A 27,987-nucleotide genomic window follows, 5' to 3' on the forward strand; every position below is an offset into this window, starting at 1 on the left:
TGATACATGTTAATGATGCACAAACTTCAAATGAAAGACAACTATTAAACTTCAAACATTTTATTGTTAGTACAGGTATTTCTTTTAAATAGTGGAAGACAAATAATATTCAAATACATAAAATTTCATAATTTTTTAAAAATACAACTTCATAAATTTGGTCTACATGTACAATCACTCAATGTTAATAAATATTGTTAATTAAAGGACAAGTCCACCCCCAACAAAGAGCTTAATTTAATAGAAAGAGAAAAATCAAACAAGCATAACACTGAAAATTTCATCAAAATCAGATGTAAAATAAGAAAGTTATAAACAATTTTGAGTTTTGCCTAATTTCTCAAAACAGTTATGCACATCCTGTTCGGTATGCAAATGAGGGGACCGATGACATCACCCACTCACTATTTCTTTTGTATTTTATTATATGAAATATGAAATGAAATATTTGTCATTGTCATATGAAACAAGTTTCATTCCTCCCTGAACACGTGGAATTCCATTATTTTAACATTTTGTGGTTCAAGCAAGGGGGTCCTAATTTTCAAATTCGTAAAATTGAAATATTGTATAATTCAAACAATAAAACACAAAAGAAATAGTGAGTGAGTGACATCATCAACTCTCTTATTTGCATATCACTGAGTTGAGCATAGATCTGTTTTGTGAAAAATAAGCGAAACTTTAAAATGTCATAACTTTCTTATATTACATCCGATTTTGATGAAGTTTTCAGCGCTATTCATGTTTGATTTTTCTCTATTTATTTAAATCAACTTTTTTCTGGGTGGACTTGACCTTAACAAGATAATACAATCGTTGTCTATAGTGTCCACTAGTTGAACATCTACTCTTTTTTTCCTATTGTGTACATCAACACTATATTTTGAACACGCACAGTCCAAGCTACATGTATTTCTTTATGCCCAGAAGACTTGAAATAAGCAAGTTTGACTGGCAAATAACTTTTCGACAATTACAGTACTGATGTGGATCCAGGGGGAATGGGGGCAACAGGCCCCCATCCTTTTCTAAAATAACCATTTCTTCTTTTTTCAGATTTTTATTGGGTCAATTACATCCCTCTATTGTTCGATCTTTGGGGGATGTGGGTTCAGATTTGTTTTGGGTAATCAATTTTTAGAGTTGGAACAAGTGCCATGCAAGAAAAGAAAGGAAAATAAATCCCCTTTATAGGTTACCCAATATATACTGGCATGCATTAAATTCAGACCGTACACTTTTGTATTTTCCAACCATAGAAATATAAAAGCTTTATTTTTCATAAATGCGCACATTTTTTCTACCCATTTTCATTTTTTTTATTCTACAATATGATAGTGATTTAAGAATTAAAAAAGCCCATCATATATCAAAACAGCACAATATATTGTGATTTGAAATTACTTGGCAATTTGCAATCCTGCTCAACATGACAACAGGTAAAAATAACAAAATATAAAGATCTACATTGGTTGGAATAGCTTTTGTTTACAAAAGAAAAATAACAATAACTAATTCTAATTATATGAAAAAATCAAAACTAGAAAAAAATAAAAAATAAATTCATAGATTAGTTACTATAGATTTCAAAGAAACATCTGAAAATTAGAAAATTAAATCAGTTACCTATATATAATTTGAAAATTATAAACTGTACACTCAGTATATGCTGAATATTTCTAATTTGTATTAATTACTAATGTTTTTTAAAGAAAAATGTGACTAAGCTATAAAAAATAATTTCCTAAAACACTAACATGTAATTGATCAAAAAGGAAAAGAAAATGACTTCAGGAAATGATTTATTTAATAGCATTGATTCTTCTTTTTCTTCTAATTAGAACAAATTCAAAATAAAACAATGAGGGGAAAAATAAAAGGCACATATTCAGGATTTCAGTGTACAGGTCAAACAAAGGCAAGGCTAAAATTATTTTAGATAAAAATGACAATGTTTATTTTTCAATTGCAATCAAACTAATCAAAATGTTTTCTTTATATTCTAATCTCACCTGTTTCCTGTGCATTTCACAACGAAAATACCATTCAACTTTATTATGCTATGCATGAAAAAATATATCAAGAAAAAATGGGTTTCAACAATGAGTATGGAAGATTACAATTTCTGCAGCCTCTACACATCTTAACCTCAACAATACAAGTCACACTCAATAATTTGATCTTCATTCATGTTTCCAACCACCGCAATTACTATGGTAAATATTGGACAATTCAGTCTTTGCCTGATAACTTATCAGTCAATTCCTATCTTCAAACACCCTCATTAGATTTGTCACAAAAGGAGTTGTGTATAAATACGACCACACAAGTTGTACGCGAGTCCCTAATGTGCCGCTCAAAAATAGTCAAGTTACAATTTAATTTGAGACTGACTTGGGACAATTCTTCCTGCCACAGGCCCGGCCAGCTGCAGTAAAAATCTTGTGCCCATAAGAATAACAGCTCCAATTTTGGTGCTAAAGACCCAATTTGTCTAAGGGTCACTACTGGGGCCACAGTAAAAGCTCTTTTTTTCACTTGTTATGACCTCTCTTTATCTCTATGTGCAATGTGCATGTAGGTTTTTTTTAATCTGTCCGAAGCTATACACATAGGCCTTCATCAAGAATTAACATATCGTCGCCACATACTTTGAAACGATCTGGAGTTAACAAAACTAACTAAGACAAGCACTATAATGTATCCAACTAGGAGTAGAGAGAAAAGGTGTTCTCGTATCCATCTCTGACGATGCGACACTCTTGTAGATGACCTAAGTAAGTGAAAATAAAAAGAAGATCAAAGAAGAAATAATGCAAAACCACAAAGCCCTTCTATTTAATGTAGATTCACAAATTTCAAGGAAAATTGTGAGTTAAGCAGGTGAGCCCCAAAATTGAAATTTTCTCTAAATCATTAATTCCATAGCAGATAAAGTAGATAAAGATATTTTAGGTCCTTGTCCAATAATGAAGACTTCTGTACTAGCAAAGCAACAAATAAAAAGAAATTTAAAAAAATCCAAAATTAGAGAATACATTGTACTAGCAAAATGAAATAATAAAAGTCAAATAAACGAGGTGTTAGGCAAAATTTGCTTTATATTCTAACCAACATAATGAAAGGATTAGAAAATGTCAACAATTTTTGTAAAAGTATGGTGTACAGGTACCTCATATTAAAACAAGATTGGTCACCAAAATGAAGGAGATATACAATCCGTGTGATTTTTCCGTAAATGTAAATATATAAATCAGCAAAAATACCTTTTGTGCCAAAAATTCAAAATAATTTGTAGAAATATCTTTGCCAAAATACATAATTTAGGACAACTGATGATTCATCGCACTGCTAAAAAAAGAAAGAATAATTTGGGTCATCTCTATTGACAAATAATAACTAGAGATGCTCGGCGGGTCGTGCGGCCGAGCACATGTATCCCCCGAACCCACAACGTCATCCGTCATTGCGATATATAGAGCTCACACAGAAATTTGACAAATTAATACAATTATCATGGCGACAATGACCCTGCCCACATTTTGCCTTTGGGTACGAAATTTGATGACAATAATATGACACAGCAGCGTGACTCTGCAGAACCTAAAGTATTGTCCAGTATCACCTGTTGGGGAATACAATTATAGAGTAATCTGGATATATTTGGTAAACCTAACCCTAAGACCCCCCACCAAAAATGATAGGCATCTTCGCTTCACCTTCTAATATTGCTTCTGTGTGCCAACTGTTATGACAAACTGAAAAAAAGCAGAAGTTACAGGTTTTACCAAATTCTCCACAAAAATATGGTTACTATGGCAACCATGTCTCCACCCACTCCAAAATCATTAGGCGGCTTTGCTTTACCATAATGGACCTTCATGACAAATTTGAAGATAATTGGAGAAGAAATGCAGCCAGTAGAGCACTCACAAGGAAATCTCTGCTATTTCCACAAAAACTCTTGTTACCATGGCAACCATGTCTCCACCCACTCCAAAATCATTAGGCGGCTTTGCTTTACCATAATGGACCTTCATGACAAATTTGAAGATGATCGGAAAAGAAATGCAGCTAGTAGAGCGTTCACAAAAACATCTCTGCTATTTCCGCAAAAACTCTTGTTACCATGGCAACAAAGTCTCCGCCCACACCAAAATCAAGACACGGCTTTGCTATACCATACTCTACCTTCATGCTAAATTTGAAAATGATCGGAGAAGAAATGCAGCTGATAGAGCGCTCACAAGGAAATCTCTGCGGCGGACGCGGCGGCGCGACGATCCGAACTATGTTCGGGGGATACAATAATACTAAAGTTGTTTGAGATAACTTTCTGAAGATACTGAGCAATTCCCAAGCATTGCTGCCTTTGCTTATATAGCAAATAACTTACCCTTGAGACACCTTTTTGTCAGCAAAGATCAGTAAGTACTTGATTTGGACTGTTTCACTATTTGTCACTACGTAATATCTCTCAGGCACAGCTCCGCCTAAACTGTCTGGAGCGTGAGATCTTGAAGGGGACGGATTGCTCTGGGTATCTGTTAATAAAAAGGAAAATTTAATCAACAAATGATAAAAAGGATTTAATCACTGCACTTTTCTTTAAACATTAAAACCTAGTTTGAAACACCAATTTGGAAGTTTTCAACTCCAGAACATGAAACATTTATTTTTGTTCTCTTTCAACCTGCTATAAACAGCCAAAATTTTATGAAATTAGAATTAAGCAGCTAGAGTTTGATGAAGAATTTATCAGATGTAATTCTCATTTCACTAACCTTTGACCTGGCATTTGACACCGGGATGATCCAGCATTGCACATACAGCAACACAGCTAAGAGTGCTACCGATTAGACTCCGGGACCAGCCCCTTCCTGCTGGGCTGTACGGTAAGGATACTGCCAGGTCACTGGATAAATAGGTGCCCTCACCATACAGAGTGTTCTGAAATGAGAAGAGTCATGTTATTCTCATGAAAGATCCTGGCCAATGAATCTATTACTTTTAATAGAAAGCAGCATGAATAAACACTATAAGGGATAAATTAATTTAAGTACCAGATACCTATAATGGAATGTAATAATTAGTGTAATATGATTAAGGTCGATGCCAGAGTAATTTGATAAGGCAAAGCAATGAACTAAAAAAGGGGCACTTTTTTCTCTCATTTAAATAACAGGGGTAAATACCCGTCTGTTTGACACTCCTCATTCTTCATTTTCACATTTCAAATAGAGGAGAAAAAAATAAAAATGAAAAATGAGGAGTGTTAAACAGAAGCCCCCACCCTAGTACCTATGCCCCTGTAATGACACTTTGACAAAAGCCATTGGCGTAAATCCATGACATCATACTTTTCAAGTGGGGGAATGAAACAATAGATCATCTCCCCCCCCCCCACCGAAACAATAGGTTCGCCACTTGTATTTACGCCAGTGACAAAGGCTTTTCAGGAGCATATCTATCTCACCTTGCTCATATGTGCATGAAGGCCATTGCTTGTGATGGAATGAAAGTTATCCCATCTACTGCCATGGTAGGCATAGAGTACATCGTACTCTTCACTCAGGGTCTTGAACCTGTCACCTGCAGCAGAATGGTACTCCACTTCAAAGATAAAGCTTGGTTTCACCTCGTAGCTTGCTGCACCGGTCAAATCTTGAATAGCACGGTACTGAAGCAATGTTTTACGGAGATGAATTATTACACTTTATTTTAATTATCTCATTAAAACTTTTTTTTTTTACTTGAAGACCTCTACCAAGATCATCAAGAACATCAATTTATCCTCCTCTTACTACATGTACTACCACTACTAAATTGCTACTACTAATAGTAGTAGTAGAAGTACTACTACTACTACTACTACTACTACTACTACTACTACTACTACTACTACTACTACTACTACTACTACTACTACTACTACTACTACTACCACCACTACCACTACTAAATTGCTACTAGTAGTAGTAGTAGTACTACTACTACTACTACTATTTCTACTACTACTATTACTACTACTACTACTACTACTACTACTACTACTACTACTACTACTACTACTACTACTACTACTACTACCACTACTAAATTGCTACTAGTACTATACTACTGTACTACTAATACTACTACCACTACCACTACTAAATTGCTACTAGTACTAATAGTAGTAGTAGTAGTGGTAGTAGTAGTAGTAGTAGTAGTAGAAGTAGTAGAAGTAGTAGTAGTAGAAGTAATAGTAGTAGTACTACCACCACTACCACTACTAAATTGCTACTAGTACTACTACTACTACTACTACTACTACTACTACTACTACTACTACTACTACTACCACTACCACTACTAAATTGCTTCTAGTAGTAGTAGTACTACTACTACTATTTCTACTACTAGTACTACTATTTCTATTACTACTACTATTACTACTACTACTACTACAACCACTACTAAATTGCTACTAGTACTACTACTACTACTACTACTACCACTACCACTACTAAATTGCTTCTAGTACTAATAGTAGTAGTAGTAGTACTACTACTAGAAGCAATGCTTCTAGTAGTAGTAGTACTACTACTACTATTTCTACTACTAGTACTACTATTTCTATTACTACTACTATTACTACTACTACTACTACTACAACCACTACTAAATTGCTACTAGTACTACTACTACTACTACTACCACTACCACTACTAAATTGCTACTAGTACTAATAGTAGTAGTAGTAGTATTAGTGGTACTAGTTGTAGTAGTTGTAGTAGTAGTAGTAGTAGTAGTAGTAGTAGAAGTAGTAGTAGTAGTAGTAGTAGTAGTAGTAGTAGTAGTAGTAGTAGTAGTAGTAGTAGTAGTAGTACTACTACTACTACTACTACTACTACTACTACTACTACTACTACTACTACTACCACCACCACCACTACCACTACTAAATTGCTACTAGTAGTAGTAGTAATACTACTACTACTATCACTAACTACTACTACTATTACTACTACTACTACTACTACTACTACTACTACTACTATTATTATTACTACTACTACTACTACTACTAACTACTACTACTACTACTACTACTACTACTACTACTATTACTACTAACTCCTACTACTACTATTACTATATTACTACCAGTACTACTACTACTACTTCTACTACTATTACTACTACTACTACTACTACTTCTACTACTACCACTACCAGTAATAATGATGATGAGAATATTAATAATAATAATAATAAAAATAATGATAATAATGATAACAATGATAATAATCATAATAACAATAACAAAAACAACACTAATGATACTTATAGTTTTAATAATAGTAGTGATGATGATAAAAAGTAATGAAAATTTTAAATGATAGTTATTAAACCAATACTAAACCAACCCTCGCATTTCAGTTGTATTTATCAAACTATTCATGTTTGAAATAAATGACCTAATCACAATAGGTTTAGATATCATTTGATATCAACAGATATCATTTGAATTAGTTGATTGAATAGGTTTACTGTCAACTTGATATTACATGATAGAAAGAGATAGAAAGTGAAAATACAGGCCTCAATGTTGGCACCACCATATTCCATTACATTTCTGAATTTGTTCATTTATTTGATACTTCATCAACTTCACAGTCAATCATTCAATCCGTCAAAAAATACTGCTCAAAAGATACAACTGCCCTCCCCCCCTAAAAAAAATGAAATTAGATAATTGCACTATTGGACAGTGAATGAAATGAACATACTGTATATTCAAAGATTAACAACGTTGCTGGCCAATGACAGAATATACTTTCAAAGCTAATCTGTTTGTTAATTGGTGCATAAATCAAATAATTTTTAATTCAAATATTTATTATGAAAATAATGATATTTTCTTACGCCTACGCATGTGAATGAGTCCCCAATTTTCTATTGTTTGATATGTTATTTTAGGGGAGCCACGCTCTACAAGCAATGCTTTTTAGTGGATCCCCTCATTTCCATACAAGATTTTGTTAAAGCTATTTTGGAAATTGTAGTTGATTTGTAATCATTTATAACCATATTTCATTTGTATTTGTTTATATATATTATGATGTATGTCTGATTTGTATTTGTAATGTTATTGATAGGAATGAAAATAAAAACTTGATCTTGAACTTGAATGGTACACATAGTAGATATCCTCACCTTTTTCTCTACATCTACTGATTTCACAGAGAAGATATTTGGTTCCAGGACCCACTTTAGAAGGTCCCATTCCTCTTGCTGCATACCACTCAATCCTCTTCCCTCTAATATCATCTTCATGTTAGGGATCCGCCCAGCAACAGATTTCTAAGAAAGAATACCAGAACAGAAGTAACGAAAATAGTTTAAACAATTTTAGTTATCCAGATCCTATTTAAAACTCAACAATGAACTTGAATTTATACCAATTAGGGAATTTCATTTGGTTGACATCAAAGTGATCAATTATAATGTATAGGCCTATTAAATTTTAAAACTTTCTGGGATATTGTCTGCTAAGCCAACTTCTCTTGGTAGTTACTATTCTGCAGATTATTTTATGGTGAAATGGACGGCAGCTGATGTTGTAAATTGTTTTTTTTTTTCTTGAATAATTTTTCTTTAAAAAATATCTAGTTAAAAGGATACTACATTTCATTTCAGTACATGTAGCATTTTAATATAATGTATATAATGAATCTATGTTTCACATTATATCTACCAACTTTGCCTTTGCTCTTTCCCTCTCTGCTAATTAGCTAATTCTTTCCCGCCTTTTTAGGGGTAGCACTAATGCCAATTCATGTACCCCCTTTAGGGATTCTTTTGTAATTTGATGTGCACCATTCCACTTTTATTGTTAGCTTGGGAGAGAGTCCAGTGACTCATGACACTGGCAGTAGCAAGGGCATTCCTTCTGTTTGTTGTTGGATAAGGATACTTGTACCTGCAGAAGAAAGTTTGATTTTGAAGTATAGAGAAGTAAGTTGATTTACATATATATATACTCTTATTTGAGTAAATTGAATGTTTATTTCATTGATATTTTGTACTATTACTGTGATATATATATATATATATATATATAATTACTCAATTTTTGGAATGATATTTGATTGAACATCAATAACAAGATTCTGCATCAATCATGGTACACAACTCAATCAAGCAAAGAGTAAATTACAAATCAGGGCATTATCCAGGACTCAACATTAGCAGTGGCCCCGGTGGTCTGGAGCAACAACAAAAAAATCTGTAAAAGCCCACACTTGGTAGCATGGTTGGGCTACGAAAGTTTTGATAAATTGTAATGTTTTCTATTGTTCAAGGGCCACCATATTTGCTTTTTTTATGGTTTTTGTGGACTGATCAGGCCACCAAGAAAAAAAAGTTAGTGGGGAGCATTGTATAATCCATATTCATTTTTAAAATTATCCTCATAATTGTAGAACAGTAAATTCATTATCCTTGGACTCTTTAAAAAGCGAATCAAATTTAAATCAATACTTTGAGCCACTCCACAGGACCAAGCGTAGCGTGCTCTCCAACTTCAAAGATTACACATGATGTGCCAATCCTAATATTTTGCTGAATCAAAGATAAAGTCTAAAGATGCAGATAAGTATATATTTTGAGGCTTTTTTAAGTTTAATATTACCAATGCATTGAAATCCTTTTCCCCGTCTGGTGTAAGTAGATGAGGGCCCGGTGGATATGGCCTCAGAACACTGTCATGCCGGTAGCTGTCCAATGCTCCAATAAATAAGCTCCATCTCAAATCTGCTGCAAGAACATCACTTTTCACAAGCTCCACTACACTCGTTTGTAATTGTGTATCAATCTCCCCCATTTTGACTTTCACTTGTTCTTAATCTTACTTAGTTTAGAATTTTAATTAAGTTCTCAACAGTGAGATGGCATCCATGAGGATATGGGAGAGCTAGAGCTTTGTCGACGACACATGACATAAAAGATAAACACCGACACTGATTCCTAAGTAATTGAGCTTCTGGCTTCTGCAGCAGGCTGGCCTGCGCCTGAGCTGTGGCTGCGCCGTGGCTGTGCAAAAGTTATGGACACGTCACTAGTAGTATTATTATTACCGGTATTGAAATTGAATGCACTTATTTGGCTCAGCTCAGCGATCAAGTTGAGGATTGTTGTTGACGTGTTCTGCAGACAAAATCCCACAAACTAGCTAGATATGATTTGTTACTGCTGGAGTTGGAGGCTGGCGCATGAACTGCTCTTTTTACAAAATTTAGCTGGACTTTTCCTCAATTGAAATTGATTTATTATCCATTAAATTTCGGGAATTTCCCTAAATTCGGAGATCTTGCTTTATGGAACGCTACTTTGGAATCATAACATAATGAGGTAAAATTTAATAATAATACTGAAAAAGGCTTACAAAGAAACAAAATCATTGTACACCTTTAACTTTGAATAATATTTTTAATTATAATTCTTCCAAATCATTATACCCAAGTAAAAATGAAATAATATTAATTCAAATAAATACAGGTGAAACGCGCTGCTTTCCATAAAACTCTTAATTGACCATGCGAATGAGAATGTGGTATGGTTTTTGGCGCGGCTAGTACCGGTATAGCGTAGACGCCGCGTGGCGCATGCATATGCATCCGTCTATAAGCTAACGTTAGATATCTACACTGTCACTGTACTGGACTACTGATCGGCGGCCGGCGGATACAGAGATTGCACCACAAGCTGCAATTATGCATTTATTAACGTAAATTTACTCGCTTTCTCCATAGATTCTCACAGCAAATGGACATTGTCTAGCAAGCTCTGATTAAGAATAAGATTGATGGATGGATTCAATCAAGACCAAGCTCAAATTAGATCTCTGAGTCTAAATATTAATTGGTCCAGCAGCAGTGATAGTACATCCAGATCCAGATCCAGACTAGTAATAGTATTACGTTAAGTCGTTAGACGTCGTAGCACTAGCAACTTAGCAAGTCATCAGACAATACTGAATCAGAGATATTTGGCCTTGCCCTTGGGCTGTTGGGAGCCGAGAGGAGAACAACACTGCACTCCCGACTGCACTGCCTCTGCTCTGGGCCAGGAGAAAGGTACATCACATCACATCACATCACATCAGGTACGGAAATGAAGGACTTCTCCTGTAGGTTTTCCGATCTTAACTTCCAGTAATTGACGATTATCTAGACAGTTTAAACTTGTGAGACTTTACGTGCGTTGAGAAATGGAGGTTTTAAATCTTTCCCCCCACCAAAATTTATCCAAACGATGTTTAAACATTTCCACTGATTTTGCTTCCACTACTTCTGTAGGCAGTTTGTTCCAGTCAGAAATTACTCTTTGACTAAAAAATTTGCTCCTAAGTTCCAACCGGGATCGTCCTGTGAAGAGCTTGAACTTGTGACCTCTGGTTTTGGTTTACTTTTGCCATTTTGATTTGTCCAAACAGGAAGTGCTTTGGGACATACAAAAATTACAAGCCTGTACGAGATTAGTCATTAGACCAAAAACTTTGGTCTCTGATATTTGTTCTGCTGAACTCGTTGGCTCCTCTCACCAATTTACAGAGACCGAAGTTCTAACTCAATCTGTACAGGGTAGACAGCCGGGCCGGCAGCCGTCTATTTCAAGGAGTTTTTAAAAACATTTTTCAATTTTATTATATTTCTCCTCGTACACAGACGGCTCGCTATCGTGCAGCCACCATTATTAGGGGGTTGACAATGCAAAGTCCCCCCAACGGGGCTCATTGATTTTTGTCTATTTCATTAAAAAATATATAAAAAGAACTACCAAAATGAAGATTATTACCGTATTCTGTTTTGGCCTGAAATGCACCAAAACATTTGCATTGTCAACCCCCTAATGGCGGCTGCACGATCACGAGCCGTCTGTGTATGTGGAGAAATAAAAAAAAATTAAAATGTTAAAAAACTCCTCGAAACAGACGGTTGCCATCTGTCTAGTACGAGATAGGCCAGATCTAATAATATTGTGGATCTAGGCATGCTAGGGTAGGCCTAGTAGTAGAATCTAGATAGATCTAGACCTATGTCTGCACATCTGATTGTCAGATTGTAAAAATTCTTGTCTGTTTTGTCGATGTCTGAACTCTCTGATGTGATGTTTTGTCTTGAGTTTTAGCCTTTGAGGAGAATTATATTTTAACAGTTAAAGAGAAATTCCAGTATTTGCAGTAAACACTGATTTCATGAGAAAGTCTGTAAAACAAGGCTTAATTGTCAGTATATCATCGAGGATCTCGATCTGGTACAGTTACATAAACTGAACTTTGTGAAATCTTGAAATCTACGCTGAAAAATGTTCACACTGAAGATCACCAACACAGACAGGCACACGTGGGACAGTGTATTATTATTGCTAAAATAAAGACCCGACGGAAGTGACCGAATCCGCGCTTATTTTGCTTATTTCTCAGCAATTACACAATTTCTTCCAGAATCCTTTGGCACATATTTTTTATTCATACAAACAGACACTTGGGTGGTCATTATATTAGATTCTGTAAAAAGTCATTTTTAGATCGTTACCAAAACTGGAATTTCTCTTTAACATTTAAATTTGATAATTTCTAAAAACAAATTGTTTCATGCATTCAATCTGTTCTTTTCTTTCATTTTTTTTTTCACCTTCCTGTAGAATAAACACTCTCTTCCAGGATGCCAAAGAAGCGGATGCCGAAAGGGATCTTGGGTCTACCAAGTAGGAACATGCTCTTTTCCTTCACCCCTCGTAAGGGCGATGAATGGCCTGATGAGGAGGACGATGACGCTGATGACTCGGACTACGAGCCAGGACAAGATCTCATCCCAATGGTAGAGGACATGCCCAGAAGCTCTGATAGGTGATTATGTAGTCTATTAAACTCCACATTTTTATCCAACAGTGAAATGCACATGGTTTACAGGGGCCGCGGAACGGTTTTCAAAGTGGGGGACTGACCATGCAAAAAGTCACAATCCTATGGTAATTTTTACGTTTTTGTACACGGTTTTGGAAAAAAGTTGGGGGGGGGCTGAAGCAAACCCAGCCCCCCCCCCCTTCCGCAGCCCCTGATTTATATAATAAATGTTGAGTAAGTCCCTTTAATTGCTAGACTTTGTATAGTACGTGCCACACAGTGGTTTTAAAGCCAAATTGGTAAACCATCCGTAACTAAAGGACTGAAATGACATTGTACATTGTATAAATCAACATTAATTAATTTTAATGTTAATTTGTTATGTCATAATCTCACATCCATTTTGATATTTTATTATCACTAGATCTATACTATTATTGCCATATTGCAGCTACATGTATGCACCTTCCCTATGCACGTTAAAACCAATACACTATTCATCAAAGAGTAGGGTGTTCACTTGGTGTATTGCATTTGCCGGTCCCCGGCAAGATTCAAGTCAAGTCAATATTGACGTTCATATGCCATAACAATCAATATGGTGATTGTGGGCATTAACAGAAAGACAAGACTAGACAGCTCTTCATAAAGATCTTTCAATTTTCTCGCTGTCTCTATCTTTGATAGTGAATATCTAATTTTGATGGAAATGAAATGAAAACTTGTGCCTTTGATTTGTTTACCTGGCAATTAAAGTTGTTTTTAGAGTGATAAATGGTAATTTACATTTTACAGGGTAATTCATGTTATGCTTTATACCAATGGAGAGAGTAATCTTTCAAAATGTAAATTGAACCGTAGGTAACATGAACAGGACAGAGCAAAGTGGAATCTAGGCACAACAGAGAAAATTTCAACAACGTTGACTCTGTCAGTATTTTAATGATTTAGCAAATGATCTTCATCATGATTTCAGTTTTACCAGTTGACGGAAGGATTGGTTTTCATTCCATGATCCTGTCAGCATTTTATCAGACAGTTTTAGCATCTACAAGTATGATTGGTGTATAGTGTTGGGACCATGACATGTCAGTTCAATGATTGTAATCCATTGTTAACTGTGAATCATTCAAGTTATAATTTTAATTATCCCACTTCTCTTTTGACAATGGCAGTGGCAGTGACACAACGGAAGAAGGGACATCATCCAGGAAACGTAAGCAAAAATCAAAGACACCCAAAGGCAATATGAGAACAAAGCGAGAGGAACCAAAGATAGCAAAGTCTTCTAGAAATTCTATGAAAGGGAAAGAGAAAACAAAGAGGAAGAAAAGCAAAAGGACAGCTAAATCCCGTTCACCATCAGAAAGAGAAACGTGTGTTGGGAAGACAGTCAAGAGAAGAACAGATCTGGGACCCGCTGGGGATACTACCATTGGGGAAGGAGATGACATGTGGGGTCAGAGACTTCCTGTGATTGTTTTGGAGAAGATACTGTTGTTTGCTGTTCGGGAGACAGGCGTTGTTCCACTTCTTTGCCGGTAAGTAAATGCTGAGGGTAACACCTTGTAAGTTCTGTAGCTAGCACTAGCAGGGTAGGAAGTAGTGTTAGTTTTTGTTTTTTATTCAAATTTAGGGTCGGGATGTTCTTTTTACAGTGGGGGTGATTACTGAATGGGGGGTATTTCTTTTATTTCATGGGCTACTTGTTGATGAGAATTGAAATGATTGACAATCTGATTTATTACCCTAGAACATGTCACCAGTTATATGTAAAGTTGTTAGTAAATTATCAACCAGTATGAATGGGCACTTGGCATACCAACCTGGTTCTATGACATATGCTCTTGTTACAATTGCTCCTATGCAGGTTAAGTCAAACATAAAACCTTACCTCCAAAGCTAAATGTCTTTATCCTTACCTTTACACTATTCTGAACCAGAGACTCTTATTTTATCCCTTACTCTAACGCTATGCCCTCTGAGATATTAAGACCAGAGCAATTATCACGGGAGAAAATATCGTGTCACCCCAAGAATAGGTCACTAGTTATGTAAAGTCCTTAGTAACTCTCAAACAGTACATATTGTGTTTTGCTGTTTGGCTCTTCTGTATTTAATTATCTGACCTCAAGATGATGGATAATGTTTAGATTCAGGTTGACAGCTACCCTTGCACATGTCCAACAACACCCAATAAGTTCAAGTACATGTATGTCCATGATCTTGTTTACCATGTGTCATAAATATCACCTGGAGAAATTATCCTGTTACTAAAGGACAAGTCCACCCCAACAAAAAGTTGATTTGAATAAAAAGAGGAAAATCCAACAAGCATAACACTGAAAATTTCATCAAAATCGGATTTAAACTAAGGAAGTTATGACATTTTAAAGTTTCGCTTAATTTCACAAAACAGTTATCCTGGTCGGTATGCAAATGAGACTGATGACGTCATCCACTCACTATTTCTTTTGTATTTTATTATATGAAATATAAAATATTCAAATTTTCTCATTGTCAAGTGAAACAACGATTAATTCCTCCCTGAACATGTGGAATTAGCATTGTGTAATACTATATGGATCAGTCAAGTTGGTCCTTATTGTCAAATCTGTAAAAAAATGAAATATTGTATAATTCAAACAATAAAACACAAAAGAAATAGTGAGTGAGGGACATCATCGACTGTCTCATTTGATGTCACTGAGTTGTGCATATCACTGTTGTTTTTTTTAATAGCGAAACTTTAAAATGTCATAATTTTCTTATTTTACATCCTATTTTGATGAAATTTTCAGCATTGTGCTGGTTTGATTTTTCTCTTTTAATTCAAATCAACATTTTTCTGGGCTGGACTTGACCTTTAAATTCAGGCTTGTATACATGTATATTGATGGTGCCTAGAATAAATGTTCACTTGTATGCCTAAACCCCATCGAGTCAACTATCATGTCATATAAGTATGAAGGGGCACTTGGCATACCAACCTATGTGTGATTACCTTCATGGAAGACTCTCCCGATTTAATTGAACTTGTCAAACCTTGCAATCAGCAATACTATTGATTCCAGCGTACTTGGTTGCTTCAATTGCCTCATCTCCAAGTGCAAATATCTGTAGGGAAAGTGATTATCCGTTTAAAAAATTGCCTTTCCGTTTCAGAAAATCTTAAATTCCATTTCAGCATGTCAGAAAACAGAAATTCCGTTTCCCCATAGACTTTGTGTACATGAAAAAGTGACAATTCCGTTTACCCATTCAGTAGCAATATCACAACACTCGCGCTGGTCAAAATTTGTATCTGCCACTGTACCAACAACTCAGTAGAATCCGCTCTAATCGGATCTATGCGGCAGGGGGTACACAATATATTTTGAAAAACACATTTAACATGAATACATCCTCATCTTTCACATTATTAGCATTATTTTACGGTTGAATGAAATTTTATCGATAATTTTGGGGGTTTTTGGACATCGTTTTGAGCAGTCAACGGCTTTGGCCTATCCGCCATTTTGGATTTTAAGACCGGAATATCGTGCTGTTACATCTTCAAACGTAGAGGGCAGCAACACGACCGTTTTGTACGATGTGTGCATGTGAATGTTTTCGATACGGCCGACCCCGCCGCCGGCCCTTGGGTACGATCGAGTGTGATGGAGTCAAGAGCAGTCACGATGTGTGGATTGTCATGATTGTAGTGAAGTGAGATCGTGTTTTGTGGCCATTTAATATTCATATTTTGTTGAGATTTTGGAGTAATTTCTGTTGCTGTTCTGTGTATTCTGAGGAAAAACATGTTTTCTGTGATTTTCCGTTTTAAATGCCACTTTCTGTTCAAAAGGCCATTTCCGTGAATTCTGTCCATTTTCCGCGATTGCGGAAAATCACTGTCCCTAAATCTGTTACATGAAGTCCATGAGGTAAGTACTGTTTATGAAAAGAAGGATTTTATATCTTTTCTAATAAAACAAAGGGATGCACTTGCTATCAAAGAAATATTATCAACGTTAGTGTGACATTTGGGCTTTGACCTTTTCTCAAATAGAATTATTAACATACGTGTTACCTTTGACCTTTGTCTTTCAGAGTATCCAGGGTGTGTCGTTTGTGGAGAGAAGCATCCCAGGCATCCTGTTTGTGGCATCACGTTGCCCTTGACAACGGGCGGGTGAAAGCTACCGATACCACACTAGAATGGTTGACTGCCAACAGAATCCCACTGCAGCTCAAAACAATCAACCTCAATTCATGGACAAAATTAACAGACAGGAGTTTTGTGGTGAGCAAAAATTTTCTTTCAGTCCTTCTTTTGGATGAAGAAATTATGGTAACCAATCATTTGCTCCTGTGTCTTTTTTTTTTGGAAGACATAAGGTAAAAACAGGTTATGATTGAGGTAAGATTCTAAGTTCGGCTGATAATGTTAAGTTTACCATCTAATCTAACACTTAACTGGGCTTTATTACTCTACCAATTGTTACATTATTATACAAGTGAGGAAAGGCTCTCCTTATGAATTATAAAAGTATAAAACTTAGAAACGGCAATCCAAAACTCTTTTTTTTAAACAATTTAATCCCCCTACCTGTTGCCTACGTATTTACCAGTATTGAAATCTTATGAAATGTAGTCAGACTTTGTTCATATTTAAGGGTTAATTTTACCCAGACTTTGGCACATAACAGCGCAGGCTGCCTATTTATCTGTTAAGTCATGGTAACGCTGATCAACAGCCAATCAGAATCAATGATTCCGTAGTAATTACCGTTTGATGGCTAAGTTATGGTAATGGTTACTTTTATTCAACGGGGCCCAGGTCTTAAATTTCAGTATTCATAGGGCAAGGCCACTTTTCATTCTTACAGTACATCCAAAATGGGGGGGGGGGGGGGTCAAAAGGTGCTAAAGAATATCCAAGGCAAATGAGAGAGGCATTGAGGCCAATCAATTGGTCATCAAAGGGCATGGCCTTGAACATCTAAACCCAAGTCCTGTGTAATTTAAGAATAATTTAAGAACAGACCACCAAGGTTTAGCTGCATTGAAGAAAATGTTTTTTATTAGCACATTGATGAATCATAAACATCTACTACAGCTGTCTGTTCTTCATTTTGACCTTTGACATATAGGCCTTAATGGAAGCATGTTCAGACGTCCAGAACATCAGCATTCAATGGTGTGCCAAACTGACCAATCGTTCACTATGTGCCATCAAGGATCACTGTTCTAACCTCAAAGAACTGGATCTTGGTTTTACCGGGGTAAGGCTTATCATTTTCATGTGACAAGTAATGTGATGATATTATTTCAATACAAAATAAGGGGCTCGTTGCATTGTAGAGTTTTTTATGGCAAAAGTTTTATGCAATGTGCCCAAGGTAGTGATCACAGAGCAATGTGAATGTAGAGAGTTTGAATGAAACAAATTGTGTGTACAATTTTGTGTCATCAATGTCACATAGGCTCAATCACTTTCCTAGACTATTCCATTTAGCAGCCATATCCCGTAACCTGATTCCCCCTCCCCCCTTCTATTTTTTTTAACTTCCCTTGGTATTGTCTCTTACTTGGGCTAACAGAAATAATTGTCATTATTGATGATTTTCATTTTTCAATCATCAACAACATCTTTAAGCTACCTAAACAGCTGTTTCAAAGAAATTGTGTCCTATTAAAATTGTATCCAACAATATTACAGACTAGAATTATAATTAACCCATTGCAGACTTCAATAATGAAAAAATGTTGATGATGCTGACTGATATCTAGAAATTAAGACAATATTTATTGGGTATCATTTTTTTCAGAGCTCCTTGGCTTCGTCTCCTAGTCTGAGGGATTTATTAAAGGAGAAAGGAAGCACATTAGAAGAATTTCAATTAGCTGGTTGTTCTATCATTAGTTCATCACAATTAATGGCCTCAATTAAGGTAAGCAGACGAAACTATGAATTGACATTTATTTTTGCTTTTTGATCTGGAGATTTATGGTGCAGTCACATTTTCCCATGCTGGGCATATGGCGAGTCGAAAAAAGCTGTTTTGACATTTTTTGTAACAGCTTCATATAGGTGATTTGAATGAAAATGAATAAAACTGCTGTTTTTTAATCGCCGTCCGGCCGCCATAGGGGAAATGTGACTGCAGCATTAGAGCGATTGAATCTGGCAGGATTTCGGAATGCCATCATGCCCGGCAGTAACATGATTTGCTATATGCTTACAGTTGCTCATAATTTACAATCAATTGTATGTTTTATGTTACAGGGTCTTGGTCTATGTCACAGCTCGTCCTCAAGAACTAGACATAGATAAAAGATCAGAGCTGTATAGTCAGAGATTGCATTTGTGATCTGAACACCTTTTAAAAGATTCCCAATTACAGTAACCATAAGGTATGGTACATGTAAGAGAGCATGGCAGTCAATCAAAGTTAAGGTTTCCATTGAAATATGTCAATGTCAATTTTACAATAATGTCAAATTTACCATCAATCACGAAATCTATGGCATTTTTCTTGGATTTACTGAATGTAAACAAAAATTGCTCGTGAACACAATGTGCTTCTTCTGAATTCAAGACATTCGATTTAAAAAGATGATATTAATCACTGTTTTCCTCTCTGTCTAGTCATATTGCCACAATCTCTGTCTGCTGGACCTATCAAATTGTGTTGTGACCATTGAGTGTTTGACGCTACCAGTTGAAGAGATGCAGAAAGGTTGTCCACTCCTGGAGATCTTGAGATTGGCAGGGGTGAGAGTTCAACCCGCTAATGCATCGGCTAAAGCACAGGTATATAATCATTATCAGTAGCAACACTGTTATTAGCACTTTTAATGTTATCAGCATCATTGATATCATCATCATCATCACCGCCCTCACTTCACTTTCATTTTCACTGTCATGACCATAATTAAAGCAGTACTCCGGGCTTAAAATCGTTATAACTAATATAAATAGAGTAAAAATCATTGAGTAAAATGCTGAAAATTTCATCAAAATCTGATAAGAAATAACAAAGTTATAGAATTTTTAAAGTTTAGCAATATTTTGTGAAAACAGTTTTATGCACGTCTTCATGATAACTTTATATGTGATTGGTTCTTCCTTTGGCCCATAGGTAATCATGATGTTTTCTTTTTAATACAGAGAGAAGCAGAAGGATTCATCAAACTTAGAGAGCTGAGTTTAGCAGTAGCCGATAACGTAGCATGTCAGGTGGTATTGCCTACCAACCTAGGTCCAGGGGATGAGTTCCTTCGTAGAGTTCTGAATAACTCCCCAAACCTCAAGTTACTCGACCTCCGAGGTTGTGCCTTGATCAGACTTCAAACATTACAGGTAGAATGTCTATATATTTTGTCAGGGTTTGGGGGTTAGGCGGGGATGGGGAGGCAAAGAGATAATGTTGCCAGCTTTCATGTTGAATAGATAATATTTTACTTGATGGCCAAAATTTTTCAGATGGGTACTCAGGATCGGTTTATTTCCAATTTGTCTAATGCCAACTCTTCTACTTTCATTTGGTCTACCATCAGTTCGTCCATTCACCACATTGTCTACCTTCATTTAGTCTAATGCCATTCCGTCTAATAATAACCAGTTGGTCCAATAGCCATTAAGTCCATATACCATTTGGTCTAATTGGACTAAGTGTTAAATTGTGCAAAATGAATGAAAATGAATTGGATATTAGACCAACTGGTTATGAAATGAAATGGTCATAGACAAAATGGTGATTAGACGAAGTGATGATTGGACCAAATGGTTGTTAGACGAAATGTTGATGGACGGAATGGTATTAGACTAAGTGAAAGTAGACCATGTGGTGAGTGGACGAATTGGCAGTAGACGACTTGGCAATTTACCCCTAGGATCTTGGTTGATTTTTGAATTTTTCTGTATTGTATGTTGGGAGAGGAGGCAAGAGGGGAGTCCAATCCTCCATTTTGAATTTGTCCCCATTTCCTATTCTTGTTTTTTTTTTTCATTACAGAACCTCATTGTTGAAAACCTTGAGCACTTGTATATATCTCGATGTTCCCTGACGAATTCTGAAGGATTTGGTACTGGGATCTTGCCCAAGGTAAGCTGCTTCTATTTATGTACATTGGACAGATAAAAAATGTATTAACTTGCTTTCATTTTGTATTATTTCTCATTTATTTTCATCAACATTGCATAGTCCTGTCCTTGTCTAATATAAAACCAATTTACACTCACAAAAGGGCATTAGACATATCATCAGATATGAGATGATATTTAGATAATTTGTTATTTGTATTTCATTGTTTTTTTTATATATTTTTTTTTACTATATTGCAAATTCAGATTCAATTTTTTTTCGTCAAAGGTATGAGTGACCCATTTTTAACTGTCCAGGGCTCTATTTTACACAGACTTGCGAGAGTTTCAATTCAAACTCTAAATTAGAGTTGATCTCAATTTATATCTCTTTATTACATTTTTTAAGATCAACTTTTACTTGAATTTATTTTTAACTTGATTTTAATCTGTTGCAAGACTTTAAAAGATCGATCCCAAAATATAAAATATAAATTACCTTGAGATACAAGGAACTTTCTGGCTAATTTTTTCTGAAACCTGAAAGAGAACATCCATTATTAATATTATTATTACTACTACTATTATTATTTGTTGTTATATACACATAAACATTGGCCAGCAGCAGAGCAGAAAGGGCCAATTTACAATCTCATTACAAAGTAAAATTACATAGCTAAAGTACAGTATATAGCATTGTTTCGCTCAATGAGTGACCATTGACTATTTGATTGTGATATCATTCTGTGATGTTTGATCTGTTCAGTGGAACCATAGTCTTATCGAGCTGGACATGTCTTGGACAAACTATGTAGAACGTGACCAGGATGAAGTCATGCTTGCCGTATCGTCCTGCCATCAGCTCACAACCCTGAACCTCAGTGGAACCAGCGTAACCATCAGTGGCCTCAGGTAAACATTCTTCGGTGGGAGATCCAATATTTGCCATTATTACTCTATCAGACATCTGAGCTGGTAATTTACAAAATCGTATTGCCCTAGATTTTATAGATATCGGGAAGGCATAGGTGTATTATTTGTATTTTCCTTGGTCTTTATTCGCTGGTCTCACATCCGGGTATCTGAGAAAGAGATATGTGTCATATTGATCTGCGCAGCACAGACACAGCCTGCTCAACATGAATAAAATAGAATCATATTCTGAAAGGCTCAAATATTTAGATTTTCTTGATTTTGCTCTAGATGTCTGATTTCGATGATGATAAAAGTATTGACTAGCTCTTCTTTCAGGAAACATCAAATATATTGCCCTTAAAAGAACAATAATGCAAAATATATATTAAAGACTCAGGGCCATTATGATTCTATTGCGTGCAATATATTTGATGTTCCCCTCAAGGCCAGTCAATATTATATAAATATATTACAAGGGGATAGAGGGATGGAAGGGGGAGGAAGAGTCGATGGACGTTTTATTTGATTTGAGCACAAAATTATTGTGCCAAAAATGGGGCCAGAAATGCTCTGCCAAAAATGGAGTCAATGGAAGCATAAGCTAGAAGAATAGTGCATGTGTCACGTTGAAATTAAAAAATGATCTGAAGTGTAGCAGCTGATTCAGCCAGCATCCCCCTCCACCATCTCTGTTTATAAATTGCAGAAAAGCTGTATGGAAGTACATGTTGAAATCCCAGCAATCGGATGGGGTTGTCAAGACTCTTATTATCGGGCATATACATTGGTGCTAAAAAGTTAGTGAACCCCACCAGAAAATGCACTCCTTCATGCTGAGTGTTGAACGTAGACAACAATGCTACAACGTCCGGCGAGCCCAGAGAAGCAAAATACATTGAATGTAATATTCTATCAACTAACTTCGCAAATAAATATCTAAAAGATGGAAAAATTTTAACACTTTTAAAGATGTTCATTTTCTAGTGGGTTTTTAGCACCACTGTATATTAAAATATATATTTTTGTTTCTTTTTTTTAAATGTTATATTAGATCCATCATGAGACGGTGCACCGCCTTAGAATCTATCAATCTCACATCTTGTCGAAGTCTGCCAAGAGGATACAAGCACTGCTATGAAGGCAAGAGTCTCAGGAAATTACGCAAAGAACTTCAGAATGTCACTGTGTCTGATGAAGATGAGTAGGGTGCGTGCTACGATGATTACTGTCAACCTCCCAGCGGGACAAAGAGTGCAAATGGGTAAAATGGAAATAAAGAGATCTGTCGTTAATCTCTTGAACATGATACAATAATGTGTGCTGTAGAATGGGAGTATCTTTCAGTAGAGTTCCTTCCTGAAAAAAATCCAAAAATAAAACAGTGCCTCCTTGCAATGTCTCCAACTAGGGCTGAAATATTAACCCTTCCAATGCCTTATGCTGGGGCAAAATATGCCCCTTTCAGATGTCTTTCACAGATGATCTCTTTCATAATGCATGTCCATTATAGGTGGTGCCTTGGGTCAGCAATCACTTGATCCATATACCCTGTTTCTGTCATCATTGTCATCCTGCTTTAAGTAACCATTTGACAGGACATCTTAGAATATGGGTCAGTATGCATAATAATAATAGTGATCTTATTTATTGAGTGCACACACCGTCCAGATACGCTCATGGCGCTAGCGCAACAACAGTTCCTTTGGATGTAAATATGTTATACATATAAACAACTACAAAATATAGATATTGGAGTGATGGAGTGAAAAAGGTCTCATTAGTTGGGGGTATCAAGGTCAAAGTCACAGATCATTTTTCTCATAAAATACATTTGAGTCAGCAATTTCCAAAATGGCCCAAGTATGCATATTGAAGTGACAATGATCGAAAAGATTTGGGGGTCAAAGATCACAGAGATAATTACTCGGATAGCCAGGAAGCATTGGTACAATGTTGGACCAAAGATTTGAATGGATTTGCTTCTTCTTCTTTTTTGAGGAAGTATTTTCTAAATGGCTAAAAGTGGTAGGGAACTTTTTCATGTTTGGATGCTATTATTAGAATACATGTATGTGTCAATTATTCTCAAATTAAAATGAATGATTTTACTGTAGAACAATTTCTAATGTGAGATATTTTCCTGCAGTGACTGTATATTGATATGTGAGATAATTTCCAGAAACCAAACTTCAAGTTCTTCTTCACAACATTAGCTTTGTAAAGCAGTTTACATTAGTGTAGTATGTAAACCACAGAAACACCGCTTCCCAGAAACCAAACTCAAGTTCTGTGCAACATTGACATCGTAAAGCAATTTCCATTGATGTACATACTCCACAAAAACACTGATTCCCAGAAACTTATTATTTCAAATATTATAATACAACATTGACATCATAAAGCATTGGTGTAGACACACCACAAAAACACAATTTTCAAAGTGGCACCAATATACTCACCATTTCCAGGCTCTTATTTTCCACCAAACTCAAAAACATGGCAGCCTACATGCACTGTAACTTTCATGCATGCATTTTCTATAATTGTCAGACTTTCTCACCTACAATGAAAAATTTACAAGACATATATGAATAACTTATAGAAGGAAGGCAACTACATGTATGACATTGTTATTTTAGATTCTGTTGGAATTCTGCTTTGATTGGGCTTTCTTGCCCAATGTTTTCAGGAGTTTACACATAACAATTAAGTTGTACTGTGAATTGGTAACACATTGGCACATGCACAAAGTATTGCGTGTCCGATCAGATTATTGGTAAAGCCCTTAAAAATAAGACTGTTTTGACGGCCCATTTTTGCTACTCATGCAGTAACTCTCAGTTTTTCTACAGGCAAGTACAAACGAAAGTCAAGAACTTTTATAGTCTTATAGAATATGGTGTGATTCACTCAATGATGCGCTGCAGATGTAGTGGGTCGGGTAAACCAATGGCTCCTACTGAAAAAAAAATCGGTAAAATTGTATCGCCATTGTAATCGGCACAGAAATACCATATTGTCTAAGCCCTACTGAATATCAAATTACCCAGATGGAAATTGCTATTCAATCAGGGCAAAGTACTGGCATGAAGAGTTCATTGACAGCTCCCCATCTGGATCAACACTGCATCCACTGTTTCCTCGCTGCATCCTTTGGATGAGTATCTCGCTCACTGTATGGGCATTTTACTTCAACCGGCTTTTTGTCCGGACGCGATGCAAATCTGCATGTTGACACTCCTCCGGTGATGCTCCAATGTACGCTTTCTGAGGAAGCAGACACAGACCACTCTGCCTCACCTTGTGTTGTCGATGTGACCGTCTCATTACCCGTGAATAGTACTCAACCGCCACCTTCTCTTTTGATCTTCCGCCCCCATTCGATAGCTGCCGGCTCAAACTCCAGGGCACCTCCCTCCACAAGCCTGGCGGCGAGTGACCCACCATCCTCTTTCTTCGATGACACTATTGCTTTGAAGGTTGAAGCCATCAGTCTGCACTTGCGCAGGTCATGCCACATTTTATTACCGGCCTGTCCTCTCATATGCTCCTCTATATCGTCTGCCTCCTCCTTGGTCAAAACCATGCTCTTTGCAATTTCTGATGACACTATTGCTTTGAAGTTTGAAGCCATCAGTCTGCACTTGCGCAGGTCATGCCACATTTGATTCCCGGCCTGTCCTCTCGTATGCTCCTCTATATCGTTTACTTCCTCCTCGGTCAAAACCATGCTCTTCGCAATTTCTGATGGCGTAAGCACTTTGTCCGAAGCACCGGTAATGGTTGCCACCTGCCTAGACATCATGTGATTATCATACTGGAATGATGCCGTTTCATCTTGCTGCGGTATTGTGTCGTAGAATTCTAAGGTCAGCCTAGAGAATAATAAAGAGAAAATGAAAAGGTTTATCACATTACTATATTTGGATTGGATGTTAAGTAAATCTTTTAAAGTGAATCTTTGTCAGATTGACTCTCTCTACGTTTAATTTTTCATAATTGTAAGCATAATCAGGCAAGAAATGAATAATTTTACATGTCAAATACATGCGACTGCTCAACATTTGGTCAATGTTACAAACACATACAAAATGGTAGTCATCAAATGACTTGTATCCCTTAAGCTTTTCCCTATCATAGTCAGTCCGGTTGAGGATGAGATAATTGAAGATGTCAAATAGACCAAAGTCTTGGATATTTTTTAAGTTACTGGTAAAGCTGGTGAGCTTGGTCTGATCTCAGAACGAGCACCCTGCTCAAGCAAGCTTCTCCTGCAGTGATCGCCCAGTGTCGGGAGAGGTCTGGATCGACAGTCAAAGCCAAATCGGATACGGCAGTCGCAAGTTTCTCCTTGTTTTAGCCGCTTGTGCTTACACCTCTGTCCCACAATACTCAATTAATCCCTTAATTTTCCAATCCTTCATTGCCTTGCTTTAACTTTGGTTTGAACTCGAGGTTGACACCATCACAAACAAGATACGAGCAAAGAATAAATTGTTGATTATCCGCAGCAAGTAAACGTCATAGACAATACACGTGAGCTGGCAAAGACAAAATTGTGATCGTGCTCTGGCTTGCCCGAGTTTGTTACAGTTGCTAGTGTCGCGTGGGGTATAACGTCACCATGCATACCATTAGTAAACCAACTTTCCTCGATGACCATGCCATTACAGACAGAGATGACCTGTCCCATGCCTTCACTTCTGTGTAAGTGGTCAAGAAACTTCTTGGCAACTTTGCTCTCTTCACTCCCAGGCTGATCCACTTAGCCGCACACTCTGTACATTTCTGATTACTTTTATCCCTAAATGATAACAATTCACTCCTAATGTTTGTTACATGAATGGAACAAAAAATGGATTCCGTGGACTCGAGCACTTGAATCAGTGTCAGACGAGGTTGCCATGATTTTAGCCTGCGAACAGCTATATGCGAGCGGCGCACAGGGCCCGGAGGTACTTGCGTATGAAACAAAGAGCATGATTGGTTATTAGCTAGTCAGTCCGCAGATCACACTATGAGTACGGTATTGTGATTGGTTGTTTTCACAGATGAATTTAGAAAATCTCGGCACTTTTGAATGGTTTTTTTTTTTTCTTTTTTTTTCAGAAAACATGCAAGTTTTGTTCGACATATGATTTTAAAATGATTTTTTACACATATCAATAATTGCTATAGCTAGATACATAGTTTAAGGCATGAAACGAAAGAAAAAAGCACCTCAGCCCGCGGTCTGTTACTTTAATACCACTTTTAAAAAAAGATAACACTGTTTCATAAAGTCCAGAAAGTAGATATATTGCTGTGGCCAATTTGAGAAACAAAATCTGGCCAATTTAGCCCTTAACATTTTTTTCCTGAATGGAGTAAAGAAACATTGTGAAGCCTGATTTCTTTGCCATTAGATCATGTTCCCACCGCCCTTATTTTTTCCTGTTGCACTTGTATCATCCACTTGTATTGCAAATAAAAAAAACGGACAGATATCAATTCAAAAGTTTTAAAGTAAAACACAAAATAAAAAATATCTCAATAACATATATCATCTGTAACCACTACAATCTTCTAACTACTCAAACTAGTCAGTTTGTCAATGATTGAAGAAAATGCAGACATATACAGCAAAATTAGCAAACACAAAACTCGAACAACTATAAAATTCAGTTTCCTCTGAACATGACACTTACCGGTAGTGTGTATGAGTGAAATTTACCTTGTATCGTTCATTCACAATCTGTAACATACCGGTATGCATAGCCTGCAAACAGAGACTTCATCTTGGCAGCTTATTAGGCCAATGAAACTCGATGTTGAGTTTCCCGTCCCATTTTTTCCAGCTCATAATGAGGAACCAATTTCATTATTCATTATTTTCCAGAAGATGAAAGTTTGACCTTTTGTACCCTTTTAACGCACTTTTATTTGTTAATTTGGACATTTTCTGCAATACACTCAATACATGCGTGATTTGTTCAAAACACTGACCATGTAAATCTTTGTGCTTACTTGCTGGAGCGCGGCAGGGGCGCATTGTTGCATGGCCATGGCTGGGTTGATTCTACGAGTTTGACTATGGTTGAGCATGCAGCGTCATTCCATTCAC

General features: G+C 36.3%; 2 protein-coding genes across 3 annotated transcripts; one reads left to right on the forward strand and one right to left on the reverse strand.

The window, feature by feature from the left end:
- Positions 1 to 44: 44 nt before the first annotated feature.
- Positions 45 to 10,699, reverse strand: LOC129262499 (protein mono-ADP-ribosyltransferase PARP16-like). Its single transcript, XM_054900626.2, has 6 exons — positions 9,683 to 10,699; positions 8,206 to 8,352; positions 5,480 to 5,683; positions 4,788 to 4,953; positions 4,400 to 4,547; positions 45 to 2,776 (listed from the first exon to the last, which is right to left on the reverse strand). The coding sequence occupies exons 1-6, from the start codon at positions 9,872 to 9,874 to the stop codon at positions 2,626 to 2,628; spliced, it is 1,008 nt and encodes a 335-aa protein (XP_054756601.2). The 5' UTR covers positions 9,875 to 10,699; the 3' UTR covers positions 45 to 2,625.
- Positions 10,597 to 27,987, forward strand: LOC129262498 (F-box/LRR-repeat protein 6-like). 2 transcript variants are annotated; one of them, XM_064099704.1, is made up of 11 exons: positions 10,597 to 11,155; positions 12,697 to 12,901; positions 14,074 to 14,439; positions 16,991 to 17,183; positions 18,034 to 18,165; positions 18,712 to 18,834; positions 19,533 to 19,697; positions 20,055 to 20,246; positions 20,902 to 20,991; positions 21,736 to 21,881; positions 22,936 to 27,987. In XM_064099704.1, exons 2-11 carry the CDS (start codon positions 12,717 to 12,719, stop codon positions 23,087 to 23,089), a joined length of 1,746 nt encoding a protein of 581 aa, XP_063955774.1. In that variant the 5' UTR covers positions 10,597 to 11,155; positions 12,697 to 12,716; the 3' UTR covers positions 23,090 to 27,987. The 2 variants fall into 2 exon arrangements, with proteins under 2 accessions (XP_063955774.1, XP_063955775.1); XM_064099705.1 differs by having other exon boundaries at positions 10,662 to 11,126.

The sequence above is a fragment of the Lytechinus pictus genome, chromosome 5 (assembly GCF_037042905.1).
Source record: "Lytechinus pictus isolate F3 Inbred chromosome 5, Lp3.0, whole genome shotgun sequence".
Classification (NCBI taxonomy): Eukaryota; Metazoa; Echinodermata; class Echinoidea; order Temnopleuroida; family Toxopneustidae; genus Lytechinus; species Lytechinus pictus.